Source organism: Pan troglodytes, chromosome 1 (genome assembly GCF_028858775.2).
Source record: "Pan troglodytes isolate AG18354 chromosome 1, NHGRI_mPanTro3-v2.0_pri, whole genome shotgun sequence".
NCBI lineage: Eukaryota > Metazoa > Chordata > Mammalia > Primates > Hominidae > Pan > Pan troglodytes.
Window position 1 is genome coordinate 211,224,081 of NC_072398.2, and position 15,880 is coordinate 211,239,960.

The 15,880-nt window shown below is 46.4% G+C and overlaps 1 protein-coding gene across 3 annotated transcripts in view; it reads left to right on the forward strand.

Moving 5' to 3' along the window:
• Positions 1-1,979, forward strand: part of PLA2G2A (phospholipase A2 group IIA) — a 33,864-nt gene extending 31,885 nt beyond the window's left edge. For all 3 annotated transcript variants that reach the window (XM_063785379.1, XM_001160501.4, XM_001160395.6), the window contains one exon: positions 1,571-1,979. In XM_063785379.1, coding sequence (XP_063641449.1) covers positions 1,571-1,713 — 143 coding nt within the window. In that variant the 3' untranslated portion in view covers positions 1,714-1,979. The remainder of the gene's footprint in view (positions 1-1,570) is intronic.
• Positions 1,980-15,880: the final 13,901 nt, after the last annotated feature.

Genomic DNA, 15,880 nt, shown 5'->3' on the forward strand with positions numbered 1-15,880 from the left:
GTAACATTTTGACATAAAACAATGGAGGTCAGGATGGGAAAGATGGAGAAAAAATCAAGATGCATTTGAGATGGAATCAGCTGAACTGATGACTGAGTTGGGAGGGATGGGGAGAGGGAGTTGTTGGGTGGATATGTGGCTGCATGGATGGCACAACTGTGATAAAGACCATGGGAGCAGGTCATGGTGGAGGGTGGGGAGGAGCAGTTCTATTTCCAGCATGTTGAGTTTAGGGGCCTCCAGCACCCAGGGAGGGGTCCAGCAGGCAGCTGTCTATACAAATGCAGCTCAGGGGAGAAGTCAGGACTGGGACACAGATTCAGAAGCCAGCAGCAGAGACCTGAGAGGTGGGTGTGATCACTCATTTGCTGTTTAAAGGCCCAGAAAGGAGACAGGGAAGGGATGGACAGAGAGGGAGAAGGGGAACTGAGCGAGAAGGTCAAGGAGTCAGTAAGGAAATGGTTAGCAAGGGCCAAGTGAACAGAGGAGTCCTCCATGAAAAGGGCCAACAAGGCTCCCCTGGATGTTGAGGCAGAAACGCATGAGGGACTCAGGGGAAGCTGTTTCCATGGAGTGGGGAGGGCAAAGCCAGATTAGAGCAGGTGGGGGCTGATGGGAAGGCAAGTAAAGACAGGAGGCAAAGACAACATTCTGGAGAAAGTTTGGCCTGAAGGGGAGGAGAGGTGGGTGGCACTGGAAGGCTTTGCTTGGTGTCCCCAGACAGCTGACTCATGAGTGGGATTTGGAAAAAGCATGGACTCCTGCCCGTGGCCTGAGTCCTTTAAGATCAGAAATTATGTCTCCCATCATGGCCTCTCCATAGAGGCATGTATCTTCAGCAGGCATTAGGTCACAAGCCACATGATGCCAAGCTGACAGTGGCTTGCATAATGGGGATATGTGACTGTCACATAACTAGAATTCTGGAAGAGTGCAGTGCCAGGCTTGGGGCAGCTTTCCAGCCATGTCATTAAGAATCTAGCCTTCTCCTGGCCTTCAGCTATGCCACGTGGCCAGTGTCTACACCTGGGATGTCAAGAGACAGGCTGCAGGTCCACCCTCCTGGCCTCATACTATGGAAGAGGCTTTCCTTTTGGGCATCTCTCTTTTTGGAGGGAGGAAATAGATCGTTCCCAGAAGCCCCCAGCAGACTTCCCCTTGTTGCTCATTGGTTGGAACAAGGTTACATGATACACAAAGACCAATCACTGCAAAGGAAAAAGGGATGACCCTGCCTGGCTTACACCAATCACAATCTATTCCCAGACCCCCGAGGCTAGGGCTTTGCCTCCTGGACACATCTGTTAGCAAGAGGAAGAGATTATGGCTGTTAGGAAGGCCTTTGAGAAAGTATCCCAGTGCCTGGCTGTGTCTCCACCAGGCTGGAGGCCAGCATCCCAAGGGCAAGAATTCTGTCTCCCCATTGGTCAGAAATATCTGGAGCACAGGTGTTTGTCTCCAACTAGGAGCTTCTGGAGGACAGGGCTGTGTCTTCTACCCCAGGGTTCCCACAAGAAGCCACTGAATATTAACAAACTCCCATCTTGTGTTTATTTTCTTATGATTTCAGCAAAACAGGACTCCTGCAGAAGTCAACTGTGTGAGTGTGATAAGGCTGCTGCCAACTGTTTTGCTAGAAACAAGACGACCTACAATAAAAAGTACCAGTACTATTCCAATAAACACTGCAGAGGAAGCACCCCTCGTTGCTGAGTCCCCTCTTCCCTGGAAACCTTCCACCCAATGCTGAATTTCCCTCTCTCATACCCTCCCTCCCTACCCTAACCAAGTTCCTTGGCCATGCAGAAAGCATCCCTCACCCATCCTAGAGGCCAGGCAGGAGCCCTTCTATACCCACCCAGAATGAGACACCCACCAGATTTCCAGCCTTCCACTGCTCTCCTCCACCTCAACTCCATGCTTAACCAAAGAAGCTGTACTCCGAGGGGTCTCTTCTGAATAAAGCAATTAGCAAATCATGTATATGTGTGTGTGTATGCATTGCCCTATGCACTGTTAGCATGAGAACAAACAGGGGTAGGGGTTAAAAATACAGGCTCTGAGTCTGGTGTAGTGTTGTGTGCCTGTTGTCCCAGCTGCTCGGGAGGCTGAGGCTGAAGTGCAAGGATTGCTTGAGCTCACAGAAGTTCAAGGCCAGCGTGGGCAACACAGGGAGACCTTATCTTTATAAAAACAAACAAAACAAACGAAAAAAATAGGTTCCGGAGTCAGACTGGCTGTGTCAAATCCCCACTCCCCCATCTCCCTACGCCTTAGTTCTTTCATCTAGATGGAGATAACACTGGTGCCTCCTGCATGGGCATGTTTGAGAATTAGAATGATGACAAATGAAAAGCTTTGGGTCTGATATGTCTGATAGCTGCCATGACTACTACAAGCGAAACCCAGACATCTCCCTCCCCTTCCCTAGGCAATAGCAGCTCCTACTGGCCTGCTGGGAGAAAGCAGGAAGGCTGGTCTTAATCTGGGAAGCCGTAGTCCAAGTCTTCCGCATGGAATGCTCTTCTCCTGTGTTGCCAGTCTAGTAAGGAGGAAATGTGGGGTGATATAATGCTGGCCACCAGCTGGACCCTGGGGGTGTTATCCCGTCACCAGGGTTGGTTTCCCAGGTGTGCAACCCCTGCAGTCCCACAGCATCCTGTGTTTGGAAGGGTGCCACGCCTGGTTTAATGCTGCGCTGTGGCTATCTGAAAAGTCTTACTAATCTTTAATCAAGAGTTCCTTCCCACACTTCATTTTGCACTGGGCTGCCCAAATTTATTTATTTTTATTATTTTTTAATAGAGATGGGGTCTCGCTATGTTGCCCAGGCAGATCTCAAACTCCTGGCCTCATGCAATGCTCCTGCCTTGGCCTCCCAAAGTGTTAAGATTACAGGCATGAGCCACTGCACCCAACCCAGTCACACACATAGTGTAGCGGGTCCTACCTTTACTGGGATGCTACTTCCCCTCCTGCTGTTCAGGGTTCCGCTGGGAAATTCCCACCTGGACCAGCTACAGCCCCACCTGTTTCTCTAATAACACCCATCTGGGCTGCTGGGTGTGGATCCCTTCACAAAGGCACCCTGCACAGGGGACACAGGTGGGAGCTGAGTTTCCCACAGGGGAAAGCCCCTGCACAGCCCAGCAAGTTCTGCATTCCCCCAGAGGAGATGCCTTCCCATAATCTGTCTTCCCAGAAGAAGCACCTTTTCTAATTCTGCACCAAATGTTTCATTTGCTGGAGGCGGCCCTGGTCATGTTCACTTTCACACATAGCGAGAGAAATGCACATTAAAATTCCACTGAGATGCCATTTTTATCTATTACAATGAAAAAAATCCAGAAGTGTGACAACTTGATCTACTAGCGAGGCTGCATGGGGAAACAGGCACTTTCATAGGTAGCTGGTGGGAGGGCAAAATGCCCACAGAGGGCAAATTGGCAATATCTATCAAAATTACAAATGTATTTATCCTTTCACTCAGTGACCCCATTTGGAAATTTACCCTATGGATGCAGGCACACACCACACACCCGCACACACACGTGTGCACACACAGAGTGATGTATGAGCAAATTTGTTCACTGCAGCATTGTTCTGAATTGAGCTGGAAATAATCCAAGAGTATGTGTCACGAGAACTAGTTAAATAAATGATGATACCAACTCAAAAAGGGACCCAATGCATTTATATCATGAGGGAAGCTCTGCTCCAATGGACGAAGGTCTTCAGGATATGGTGGTAACAGAAAAGAGCAAAGAGGAGAATAGTATAAACAGTGTGCCACAATTATGTAGCAAAATACATCTGTTAATATATTTGTGTTAATATTTCCAGTAACACTCAAAGATCATGCAAGAAATTCATCAAAATGGCTATCTTTAGGGGACAAGGCTGGCAAGAAATGAGTCTGGCACAGATGGGGTGACAGAAAGATTTTTTGATACATAACTTTTTATATTGTTTTGATTTTTAACCCTATGAATATATTTCCTATTCAAAATAAAATTAGCATCATCAAACAGACACAAACATTCCTGCGTCTAAGACAGATAACTAACTCTCAGAGACAATATGGTCTAACTCATGGGTTGGCACACTATGGCCTGTGGACCAAATCTATGCACTGCCTGTTTTTGTCCAGCAGGCAAGATAAGAATGGTTTTTATGTTTTTTTAATGCTAGAAAAAAAATCAGAAGAATCTCTCATACAAAAATGATATGTTAAAATCATATTTTAATGGCAATAAAGTTTTCTCGAAATACAATCATGCTCTTTGGGTTGTAAATTCTCATGCTGGCTTTCACGTGACAACAGTGGAACCGAATCATTGCCACAGAGAACGTATGGTCTTTTGCGAAAGAATTTGCCAATATCCAGTATAATCCAGTGCTTCTTAAACCATTCGTGGTAATGGACCAATTTATTCTTTATTTTTTCCAACTCTGTCTCAAATCAATACTTTTGTTAAATTAAAAATGTACAAAATACAATCCCAGATGTTTTATTATTGGATGCAATAATAAAATTACTCTGTCAAATTGTTTGAAATTTCCCAACATTCTCAATCTCTGTATGTAACTCCCCACGAAGGGGAAGCAGTTCACAGACCAGCATCACCCCATGAACCCCAATTGGGAAATACTGGTCGAATTTGAATTGAGGAAAGACAAATGACCTTAATCATTTTTTTTTTTTTTTTTTGAGACAGGGTCTCACACTGTCATCCAGGCTGGAGCGCAGTGGCGCAATCACTCACTACAGCCTCCATCTCCTGGGCTCAAGTGATCTTCCCGCCTCAGCCTCCCGAGTAGCTGGGACTACAGGTGTGTGCCACCACACCCAGCTAAATTTTTTATGTTTTTTTTTTTTTAATATTTTGTAGAGTTGCGGTCTCACCATGTTGTCTAAGTTGGTCTTGAACCCCTAGGCTCAAACGACCCTCCTGCCTCAGCCTCCCAAAGTGCTGGGATTATAGGCATAAGCCACCATGTCTGGACCTTAATGATTTTAGAATTAGCAGTTTGTTTTCATCCTTTGACTTAGAATAAGTACCATTTATTACAACATAAACAGAGTCATTTTCTTTCCAGCTACCCTCATAGACTGCCAGGGTGAGGTTGGGACCATATTACTCCTCAGTGATTCCTCTTTAGTTTCTAAACAGAGGCGGTGAAAAGCTGCTTGAAATAAAGCCTTAGTCAAATGCTTGCCAGGGGCTTTACCTCTATCTTGATCTATGGAAAAGAAAGATCTAGGAAAAGAGTATACATCTCTCCCTCCAGTAAAGACTTTGCATTTCTGGGTATTTATCTAAGAATATTTTCAACATGAGTCTTTGTGTGCAAAATTTTGAAGGCCTTTTATTCCTGAAAGCATTTTTTACAACCTCACATTGAATAACAATTTCGAAAGATATAATATCCTTGGTTTATTTTTTTTCCATTCTTCCTTATTACCTTAGGAGCATTCCTCCATTTCTTCCAATCCCATTCCAATATTGCTAATAAGAAGTCTGATATTAACCTGACTCATGATCTTTGATTGGATATTTGCTCTTTCCCTCTGGAAGCCTGTAGAATTTCTCTTTGTCTTTGATGTTCTTAATTTTCACTGCAGTGTGTCTAGTTGACAGTTTTTCTTTATCTGGCCTTTTTGTACTCTGAAGTCCTTTTACCTGTCTTTAATGATAGGAATTTTATATGCATTATTTCTTTGAACATTTCCTTCCTTCTCTTTTTCCTGTCTCTTTCTGGTACTTTTACTATCTGGAAGTTAGTACATCTGTACTCCATATCTCTTTGGATTTTTTTAAGAGATAGAGTCTCCCACCCAGTGCGGTGGCTCATGCCTGTAATCCCAGCACTTTGGGAGGCTGAGGGGGGTGGATCACCTGAGATGGGGAGTTCAAGACCAGCCTAACCAACATGGCGAAACCCCGTCTCCACTAAAAATACAAAATTAGCTGGATGTGGTGGCCTATGCCTGTAATCCCAGCTACTCAGGAGACTGAGGCAGGAGAATCGCTTGAACCCGTGAGGCGGAGGTTGCAGCGAGCCAAGATCGTGCCATTGCACTCCAGCCTGGGCAACAAGAGCAAAACTCCATCTCAAAAAAACCACAAAAAACAAAAACAACAACAAAAAAGAGATAGAGTCTCCCTATGTTGCCCAGGCTGGAGTGCCGCAGCTATTCACAGGTGTGATCCCACTACTGATTAGCACAGGGAGTTTCGACCTGCTCCATTTCCAACCTTGGCCAGTTCACCCCTCTTTATGCCACTTGGTGGTCTCCCACTCCCGGGAAGTCATCATACTGATGCCCAACTTCGTGCGGAACACCCGATCTGCACAGCGCATTACAGCCCAAAACTCCTGGGCTCAAGCAATGCTCCTGCATCAGCCTCCCAAGTGGCTGGGACTACAGGCACACACCACTGCATCTGGTTTGAGTTTTCCTTGCTATTTTCTCTATTTTCTTTTTATTCTTTTTCCCTAAGAAGACATCTCAATCTAAGCTTCTAACTCTATCTGTGACATTCTTCAGCTAGCTATTCCATTTCAATGATTATACTCTTCCTAAGTAACTTTTATACTTGGGATTTTTTAAAATAATGACTTGTTCTTGCCTGATATTGCTAACATCTTCCCTTATCTACATAAGTATGTTTAACACGCATATTTTAGTTTCTTGCTCATCCACTCTGGCAATTCTGTTTTAGATGGTATGTGTTGACAAGTACATTTCATCTTTCTAGTGGGTGTAGTCTGGGTGTCTCAAGATAAACTTGGGGAAGGGGAAGGGGATGAGTCCAAGATTTGATGATTCTCATTTGCTGCCACCCCAGGCAGGTGCTCCTGCTGACAGGGTTTCATCATTGAACATCTGGGAAGTAGCAGCCCTGGCAGGAAGCAGCACCCCAAAGCTGTTACCGGCCCTCCCTGAGATGGGGCAGGGCGGAAGGGGGAACAGTGCTGGATGAGATGAGGGAATGAATGGCTGAGGGCACTTGAGAAGCCTGCATCCATCTGGGTCAATTGCTTACCCAAGCAGGGCTTTGGGACAGCCCTAACATCATCTCTAGGACTTGGGCATTTCAGCTGTTGCTCTAAGATGAAGACGCAAAAGGAGAAAAAGAACAAAACTTAAATAGCTTCCTCCCAACCTACTGGCTGCTTGCCAAAGCCCACCAATCCGCTGCTCCAGGGCACAGCCAACCCCTCTCCCCGAGAACCACACCCAGCAGCCAAGATCAGATTCTAACTTCCTGCAAGACTCTGCAGAGGTTCTTCTGCTATTTCATCATCCAAGATTCTCTCTCAGGCATGTATCTGTTAGGTTGGTTTTGGCACGGGGAGCCGGAGCCTATGCTAATTTGCAAACTTGGCAGAAAAAAGGGAAATGTATAGCACAATATCTGTGTACCAGTTTAAAAGCCTCCACAGAGAGTCAAACAAACACTAAACATTTTTCAAGAAACCATATATCTAAATAAACATAGGAAGAATAAATTGGTAGTGGAGATGGAAGATCAAGGACTGAAGTGAATAAAATAAAATTGGTACCTTGCAGAAACCAACAATAACAGAGCGTGATGAAGTGAAGCTGTGGTGCACACAGATTAAGGCTTGGTCAGTTATAAAAGCACTTATCCTTTCACTCAGCAAACCACCTCTGGAAATGTACCCTATCAATGCATGATACATGAGCAGTATGTAAGAGACAGCGTGAGAGTGTATCATGTCTCATGTGTGTAAGAGAGAGAGTGAAGACTCAAACCCACAGCTGTCTCCACCTAAGGTCTGGTCTTTCCACCTTGACAGTCAGCTGACAGGCCAGCCAGTTGCACCTCTGGGTCCTAGTTTATACCATTGGACCAGAATGAAATACCCATTTCTCAATTATTGCCTTAGCTTGGCTGGATGAATGATGATCACCAATAATCCAAAAATCACTTATATTTCACTTTTGTCCTCAGTTTTAAGATGGAGATAACTAGCACATCCTGCCTAGTTACTAGGGAAATCAAGCCAGGTCCATACCAGGTGGCAGAGAGATGGTTCTTTGAGAGCAAATGTCTTCTGTAGATGATGGAATAGGAGACAAACCAAGTCAATGAATGAGTGAATGGTAGACTAGAAACCAAGCCTGGTTCACTTTTAGCCCCAGGACTGGCCTAGGGCACAGCAGGATGCTGAGATTGTGAGGTTAAAAGAATCTGGTCTGGGCACAGTGGCTCACACCTGTAATCCCAGCACTTTGGGAGCCCAAGGCAGATGGATCACGAGGTCAGGAGTTTGAGACCAGCCTGGCCAATATGGTGAAACCCCATCTCTTACTAAAAATACAAAAATTAGCCAGGCGTGGTGGTGTGCCCCTGTAATCCCAGCTGCTTGGGAGGCCGAGGCAAGAGAATCTCTTGAACCCAGGAGGTGGCGGTTGCAGTGAGCCAAGATCGTGCCACTGCCCTCCAGCCTGGGTGACAGAATGAGACTCAGTCTCCAAAAAAAAAAAAAAAAAAATCTAATAGGCACATCCTACACCCCACAAAGACTACCCCATGAGCCTGTCAGATCCTCCCATGCCCTTCCACTGTGCCTGGTTCCCACACCACTACCTGGGCCCTCTACCATCCTGTGATAGCGCGTGCCCTCACTTCACCCTAGAGTGCAAGGCTGAGGGATCACAGAGTCCTCTTCAACATCTGGTCCAGATGGCCTGAAGGACTTGAATGTAGAAGGGAAGGGAAGGGAAGGAGCTGCAGTCCCTGCTGCTACAGCTGCCTCCACGGTCTTAACTAATACTCATCATCCCCTTTCTCTCCACTCATTTCAGATGTCCTTCCCCCTCCATCAGCACTATAGCTTATTTCTTGCTCCTGTAGCAAACATCACCTTCACTCAATAGGATAAACCTAGGCAGGCAACCCAGATAGATTCTGGAAGTGATTCAGGGTCACTTGAGCAAGAAATCCCAGAGTCGCAGACACTCAGATCATTGTTTAGAAGGGAGACCAAGGGCTCCAGCAGGCACATCCCTTGGCCTAGGAGTCCTCACCCTAGGGGAGACATCCTGGTTCCCAGGCCCAAGGATGGTGCTGCTGCTTGTCTTAGCTCAAGAATGGCTTCCCGGAGAAAGGCTATGTCTTGAGAAAACATGACCTTTTCTCTAGTCACTTTCCACAAGCACATCTTTAGTTTGATTTCCAACTCTTTTATTTGGCCAGTGAGGCGCTGGGCTGTTACTGGTCTCTGAAGACCTTGGAAACCAAAATCCAGACCGTCTGAGCTTCCCACGTGCTGATGAAACCCAACCCAGGGGACTTTTCAAGGGCAAAGCTATGGATGAATTCCATTCCCTGGAGGGAATAAATTACGTCAACCACTTTATGCAGCATGGATGGATGAAAGAACCAGCTGGCCGACCGAGGGATGTTCCCACTCCTCACGTGGGTCATGACCTGGGAGTAACTTTCATCCAAATGAGAGCATGGTGGAGAAAGGCACTCCATAGCCAGGACGGGACAACATGATGACAACAGCAGCAAAAGCATGCCTTGACTACTCCCACTTACTGGAAAATGGACACTGACTTCATGGCAGGTCCTGGGCCAAGCACTTTAAACGTGTCTTCTCATGCAATCCTCTTAACAATTCTATGATAATATTGCTATTCATATCTTCCATTCATTCATTCCACAGGACATCTATTGAGTACATGCAACATTTCTGGCACAGAACCAGGCACTAAGAACACCACAAAACCCAAACAGGCAAGGCCCCTGCCTCTTGGCACTTACAAGGCACTGACAGGAACAGACGCAGCCAATAAACAAATTTCGAGAGAGAAAAGAGACAGTAATAAGTAATATAAAGAGAATCAAAACAGCAAAATAGGAGAGGGCAGGTGGAAGACAAGGCATGTATTTCAGATGGCATGATCAAGAAAGGTGCTGCAGAGATAGCAAAAGGCACTGGAAGCAAGATCACCCATGATATGAAGGAGTCAGCCCTAAGATAATCAAGGAGAAAATCGATCCAGGCAGAGGGAACAGCTAAGGCAAGGATACAGAGGCAGGTCTGAGCCTGACATATTTGAGGACAGAAAGTAGAAAATTGTGCTGCAGAACAGAAATAAGAAACCAAAAGAAGGTGCAGTTAGCAGGCAGGAGAGTGTAGAAAATGTGGAAATCTAGGATGTTTAATGCAGCTTGTGTGTGAGATCTCTTCTCAGGCAGATTACAAAAAGACAAAACAGAAAAACCAATTCTAGGAGTCTGGAATAAAATATGTAAATATATGCTCAGCTAGCTGGAAGCTTTGGGAAAGAGAAAGAAAAGGAAGAGAAGGAGGAGGAGAAAGCAGGTGCCTCTGGATCAAACCATACCAGAAAGCCTCCAGTCATTTCCGTTACACATGTCAATAAATTTCTTTTATTATTTACACCAATTTGAGTCAGGTCTTCAGTTGCTTAATATTAAAAGTGTCCAGGCCAGGCATGGTGGCTCACTCATGTAATTCCAGCACTTTGGGAGGCTGAGGTGGGTGGATCACCTGAGGTCAGGGGTTCAAGACCAACCTGGCCAACATGGTGAAACCCTGTCTCTACTAAAAATACAAAAATTAGCCAGATGTGATGGTGCACACCTGTAATCCCAACTACTTGGGAGACTGAGGCAGCAGAATCACTTGAACCCAGGAGGTGGAAGTTGCAGTGAGCTGAGATCACACCATTGCACTCAAAGCCTGGGCAACAAGAGCGAAAATCCATCTCAAATAATAATAATAAAATAAAATAAAAGTGTCCAAATTGATTTGTATACATTTTTATATTTAATATTTTTCAATCGCCCTGATGAAGTAGCTATTAGTAACTTCCTTGTATAAATGAAAAAACAGAGGTTAGGAAAGATCAAATAATTAACACAAACTCTTACCTAGTTAATGGTAGTTGGGACTTTACCCCAGAGCTCCAAATACTAGCACCTAATTCCAGTGCTACACTACCTCTGTGAAACCCTGAAATCTCAGAATCTTTCCACACCCTACTATCCAAGTGCATGGACAGAAGACAGAGCCAGGAAGTCCCCCACCAGCTAGGAAAAGAGAAGCCGGGCATGGTGGCTCACGCCTGTAATCCCAGCACTTTGGGAGGCCGAGGCGGGCAGATCACAAGGTCAGGAGTTCGAGACCAGCCTGGCCAATATGGTGAAACCCTGTCTCTACTAAAAGTACAAAAATTAGCCTGGTGTGGTGGCGGACACCTGTAGTCCCAGCTACTCTGGAGGCTGAGGCAAGAGAAATTGCTTGAACCCAGGAGGCAGAGGTTGCAGTGAGCCAAGATCATGCCAGTGCACTTCAGCCTGGGCGACTCCATCTCAAAAAAAAAAAAAAAAAAAAAAAGGAAGAGAGAAGAAAGCTTCACTCCCATGGGCTTGAACTTTCAATTTGCAAAAATTTCCAACACGTACAAAGTAACAAAATCACATTGTGAACTCGCTTGTATCCATCAACCAGCTTCAACACTTATCAACATTCAGCCTTCTTTTATCATTTACACCTCCAACCACTCTGCACCTCCAATCAATCATCATCATCATCATCACCTTTAGTTCTTTCTTAAAGGTAAAATATATATAGATTGAAAAGCACAAATCACAGCTGAACACGTTTGAGAAACGGATACACCCACATCACCCACATCCCATCACGAGAACATTTCCGTCTCCCAGAAAATTCCCTCACATCCCTTTCCCCTCAACCCCCTCTCTGGATGAATTAGTCGTCTTGCACTACCATAACAAAGTCCCACAGACTGGGGGTCTTAAACGATAGCGATTTATTTTCTCACAATCCTGGAAACTAGAAATCTCAGATCAAGCCATTGACAGGTTGGTCTCTTCTGAGGCCTCTCTCCTTGGCATATAGATGCTGTCTTACCTTGTGTCTTCACATGGTCTTCTCTCTCAGGTGTCTGTGTCCTAACCTCCTCTTGTTTTAAGGACACCAATCATACTGCGTCAGGACCCACCCTAATGACCTCACTTTAACCTAATCACCGCTTTCAAGGGCTGGTCTCCAAACACAGTCAGATTCTGAAGTACTGGAGGTTAGGACTTCAACATAAGGATTTTGGGGAATCACAATTCAGCTCATAACATGGAGAAACCATCATTGTGATTATTTTCACCTTAGTTGCCTGTTTTAGAACTATCAATTGAATCATATATTATGTGCACCTTTTTTTTTTTTGACAAGTTCCCACTCTGTTGCCCAGGTTAGAATGTAGTGGCGTGATCTCCACCTCCCGTATGTGTACTGTTTTACATCTGGCCTCTTCCATTCAGTATAATGATGATGAGATCCATTCATGGTGTTGCACATGTCTGTAATCTGTTCTTCTTTATTGCTGAGTAGCCTTCCATAGCATGCATATGGTACAATTTATTTATTCATTCTCCTGGTAATGAACATTTTTGCTCTTTTCAGTATTGGGATATTTTGAATAAAATTGCTATGACCATTTCTTATACAAGTATCTGTGTGAACATTAAGTTCTCATTTCTCTTGAATAAATACCTAGGACTGGAAATGTTTACTCAATGGATAAGGGTATGTTTAATGTTACAAAGTCAGATCAAACTTCTTTCCAAAGTGCTTGTCCCATTTTACATTCCCACCAGCAAGGTGTGAGAGTTCCAGTTACTCCACCATCTGTGCTTTACCTTTTAATGCACAATGACCCATCCACCAGGGGAAAAAAAAAAGGCTCAATCAGTATCCTCAAGTCCAACCAATCCGAAGTAACTCTTTCTGTGACAACCTTGGACGGCACCACTCAGCTCTCCCTTCAAATGAGAACCTGTTCAAGGAGTGTACTTAGTGGACAGCCCCAAGCCCATGCTCCTTTGGGATCTGCCACAGTACTCATGACAAAGCCATGTTCTCCAGTGCCGTTCCCATGATGGTGATGACAGGGGACTAGAGCCAGGCAATTGTTTCCCAATGGAGGACTCCTCTAATGGGCACTGTTCACATGAGAACTCCCCGTCAGATTGCTGAGACATTCTCAGAGCTGTGCCACAGTTTGAGCCTCTTCCTACCCAATCCTCCTTCCTTTCCTCTCTCCCTTCAGAGGTGTCAGACCTGCTTCCTGATCTGAACACTCTCTCTCCCTACTCCTCCCTGCCTCCTTTATCTTTTAGAGCTGCTTCCCTCCATACATCTCCTGCACTTCCAACTGTATCTCGGCATCTGCTTCCAGAGGATCCAAACTCACACATCATCTCTTGGGGGAAAGCAAGTAGATGAATGGAGAAAGAAGGAAAATCTTTTAGCTCCCTACCCAAGAAGCCTATAGATCTCCACTTTTCACCCTTCCTTTAGTTAACCAAAAACCTACACTGAAATAAGTAGGTTACTTGGGACTGTGACAACTGCCAAGACGGAAACAAACAGGATGATGCGGGAAAGGGTAAAGGGAGGAGGGAAGAGCTGTTCTAACTTGGGCGCCATGGAAGGGCTCCCTGGGGAGGTGACATTTCAGCTGGAAACTGAGAGAAGAGAAAAAAGCCATTGTGAAATAACCTTTTAGGCTTTGAGATTGGAACAGACTCATCTCATTCCAGGAGCAGCAAGAAGGCCAGAGTGGCTGGAGTGAAGCTCCAACAATGGAGAGAGCTCCAACAATGAGCTCTCTTCCTGGCTGTCTTGCTCCCCACTGGATCCTGAAACCCCAGAACAGAGCCAGCCATGCAGTAGGTTCTTGAATAAGTATTTGTGAGATAAATAAGTGAATAAGTGAATGAACATGCCCCCTATCCAGAAACGCGTGCACTCGACACGCCTATCACACATTCCCATGCCCTTACACAATTAGCAATGGAGTTGGTTTATTTCAAAGACAAGTGCAACACGACTAAGGGAGTGGACCTAGAAGCAGAAGGAGGACTGAGACCCCATCCAGAGAGCCTCACACACCCCAGCCACCACTGAGGAGCCAAACCCTTGGGACATGGAATAGGGGTTCAGCCTGGCTTTGGCCATTCTGTTCTTTGGCGGGACCACATCCTACTCCTGCATGGAGAGGCTGGGGGCAGAAAGGGTTTATGGTGCAGGTGGAGGAAAGAAAGCCTCTGTCCCAGACAAGGCTAGAGAGAAGGGGTGGCACTCAGCACTGAGGAACCAGTTTTCACATAAGAAACTGGGGTAGTTGCACATGGTTTTATTGTAGGTGCCGAGGTTGCCAAAGGAACAGTGGGCAGCCTCTCTGTCACAATCGCAGGCTGCCTCCTGGCAGAAGTCACCTCTGTCTGAAACCACAGGAAACAGATATGGGGGCGGTGGGGAGGGAAAGACACTGGTCAGTTTCTACTGTTGGACACCATGAGGAGGGACAGAGGATGGAGGAAACTCACCCCTCACCTCTCAGGCTCCTAGACCCGTGGGTACACCCAGTACCTCCCCTCAGAACCTCCTAACCAAGTGGAGGGCAACACAGTCCCTGGCTTCAGGGAGCTCTCAGTCTGATGAGGGAGACCCAGCCTCTACCCTCCAGGAACTCTCACTCCACTGGAGGAGACATGGTCTTTCACCAGGAGTCTCCAAGCCTGATGGTGGAGACACAACTGCAACTTTTGGGGAGCTCCCAATCCAATGGGAGGCACCTGCTGCTCAGAAGGAGCTCTTGATCTGATAGAAGACACGCTCCACACCCTAAGGGAACACAGCCGCTGAACTAGGGGAGCCTCACCCTGATGGAGGAGGCCCTGGAGGTCAGGGAGCAGACCCGTAAGGCTTAGCTCAGAGCTTCATCCTAGACTCTAGATCATCAGCCTCAGACTGAGCAGCTCCTCCAGCAAGCCCCCAGTGTCTCTCTTCTCCCCTTCACAATCAAACTCTCTAAAAACAAATTATCTGCATTCACTGCCTCTCTTTCCTCAGCTTCCCATCACCCCTGATTCACAGCAGTCTGGCTTCGTCCTCACCACTCCATGAAATGTGCACTCCCCCAGGTTCCTATTGGGCCCAGGTCTCTCCCTCCAGGAGTTCCTTTCCATCATTATCACAGGGATCACGCTGCTATTTCTCACGTTAGTAACCAGCCCTGGCTGCTCTAACCCCTCTACCTGCTGATGCCCATGACACAGCTCTCTCCCGTTCCACTCCCACCTTCCTGATTGTTCCTTCTCTGCTGCTTTCTGGGTGCTTAAACGTCACCAAATGGGTCATTTCTTTCCATTTTCTTTGGATGACTCTCCGATCCAGGGTCCCAGCACAGCCCCTCCCAAGAGCTGCAGGTGCATACACCAGATGTCACTGGACATCTCCCCCTGGGGGTCCCATGAGCTCCTTATAGTCAACATGGGTCAACCTGAGCTCATCCAGTCCACACAGCCCCATCTAAGACCTTTTCCCAGGGTCTCACCTGGAGGTGCCCCCATCTCCACCCAATCTCCACCCAACTGCCCAAGCTGAGAACACGTTAATCACCTTAACAACCACTCTCCTTCTCCCCCAATCCAGGCACAGGTGCATCCGATTCCCCTGCTGCATATCCATCAGGGCCCTCCCCCTTTCATTCCTGCTGCTGTCATCGTCGCTCTGATTCTGCCCACTGCATCTCCCCTGGGGTGGGGGGTGGAGGTGAGGGAGTGGGGGTGGGGTGTGGGGTGGGAGTGGGTGGGTTTCTGGCTACTTAAGCCTGTCTAGGCCCTTTTATGACCTAAGGCAGCCCTAGTAGGTTTGTTATCATTTGCGATTGAAAGAGCCCTAACTCATACAGGCTTTTGATGGAACCTCACAAAATGATGGAGACTCACGGACCCCTCAGACCTGCCACTGCCCTGTGGGTCTCTCTCCTGCCTCCACTCCA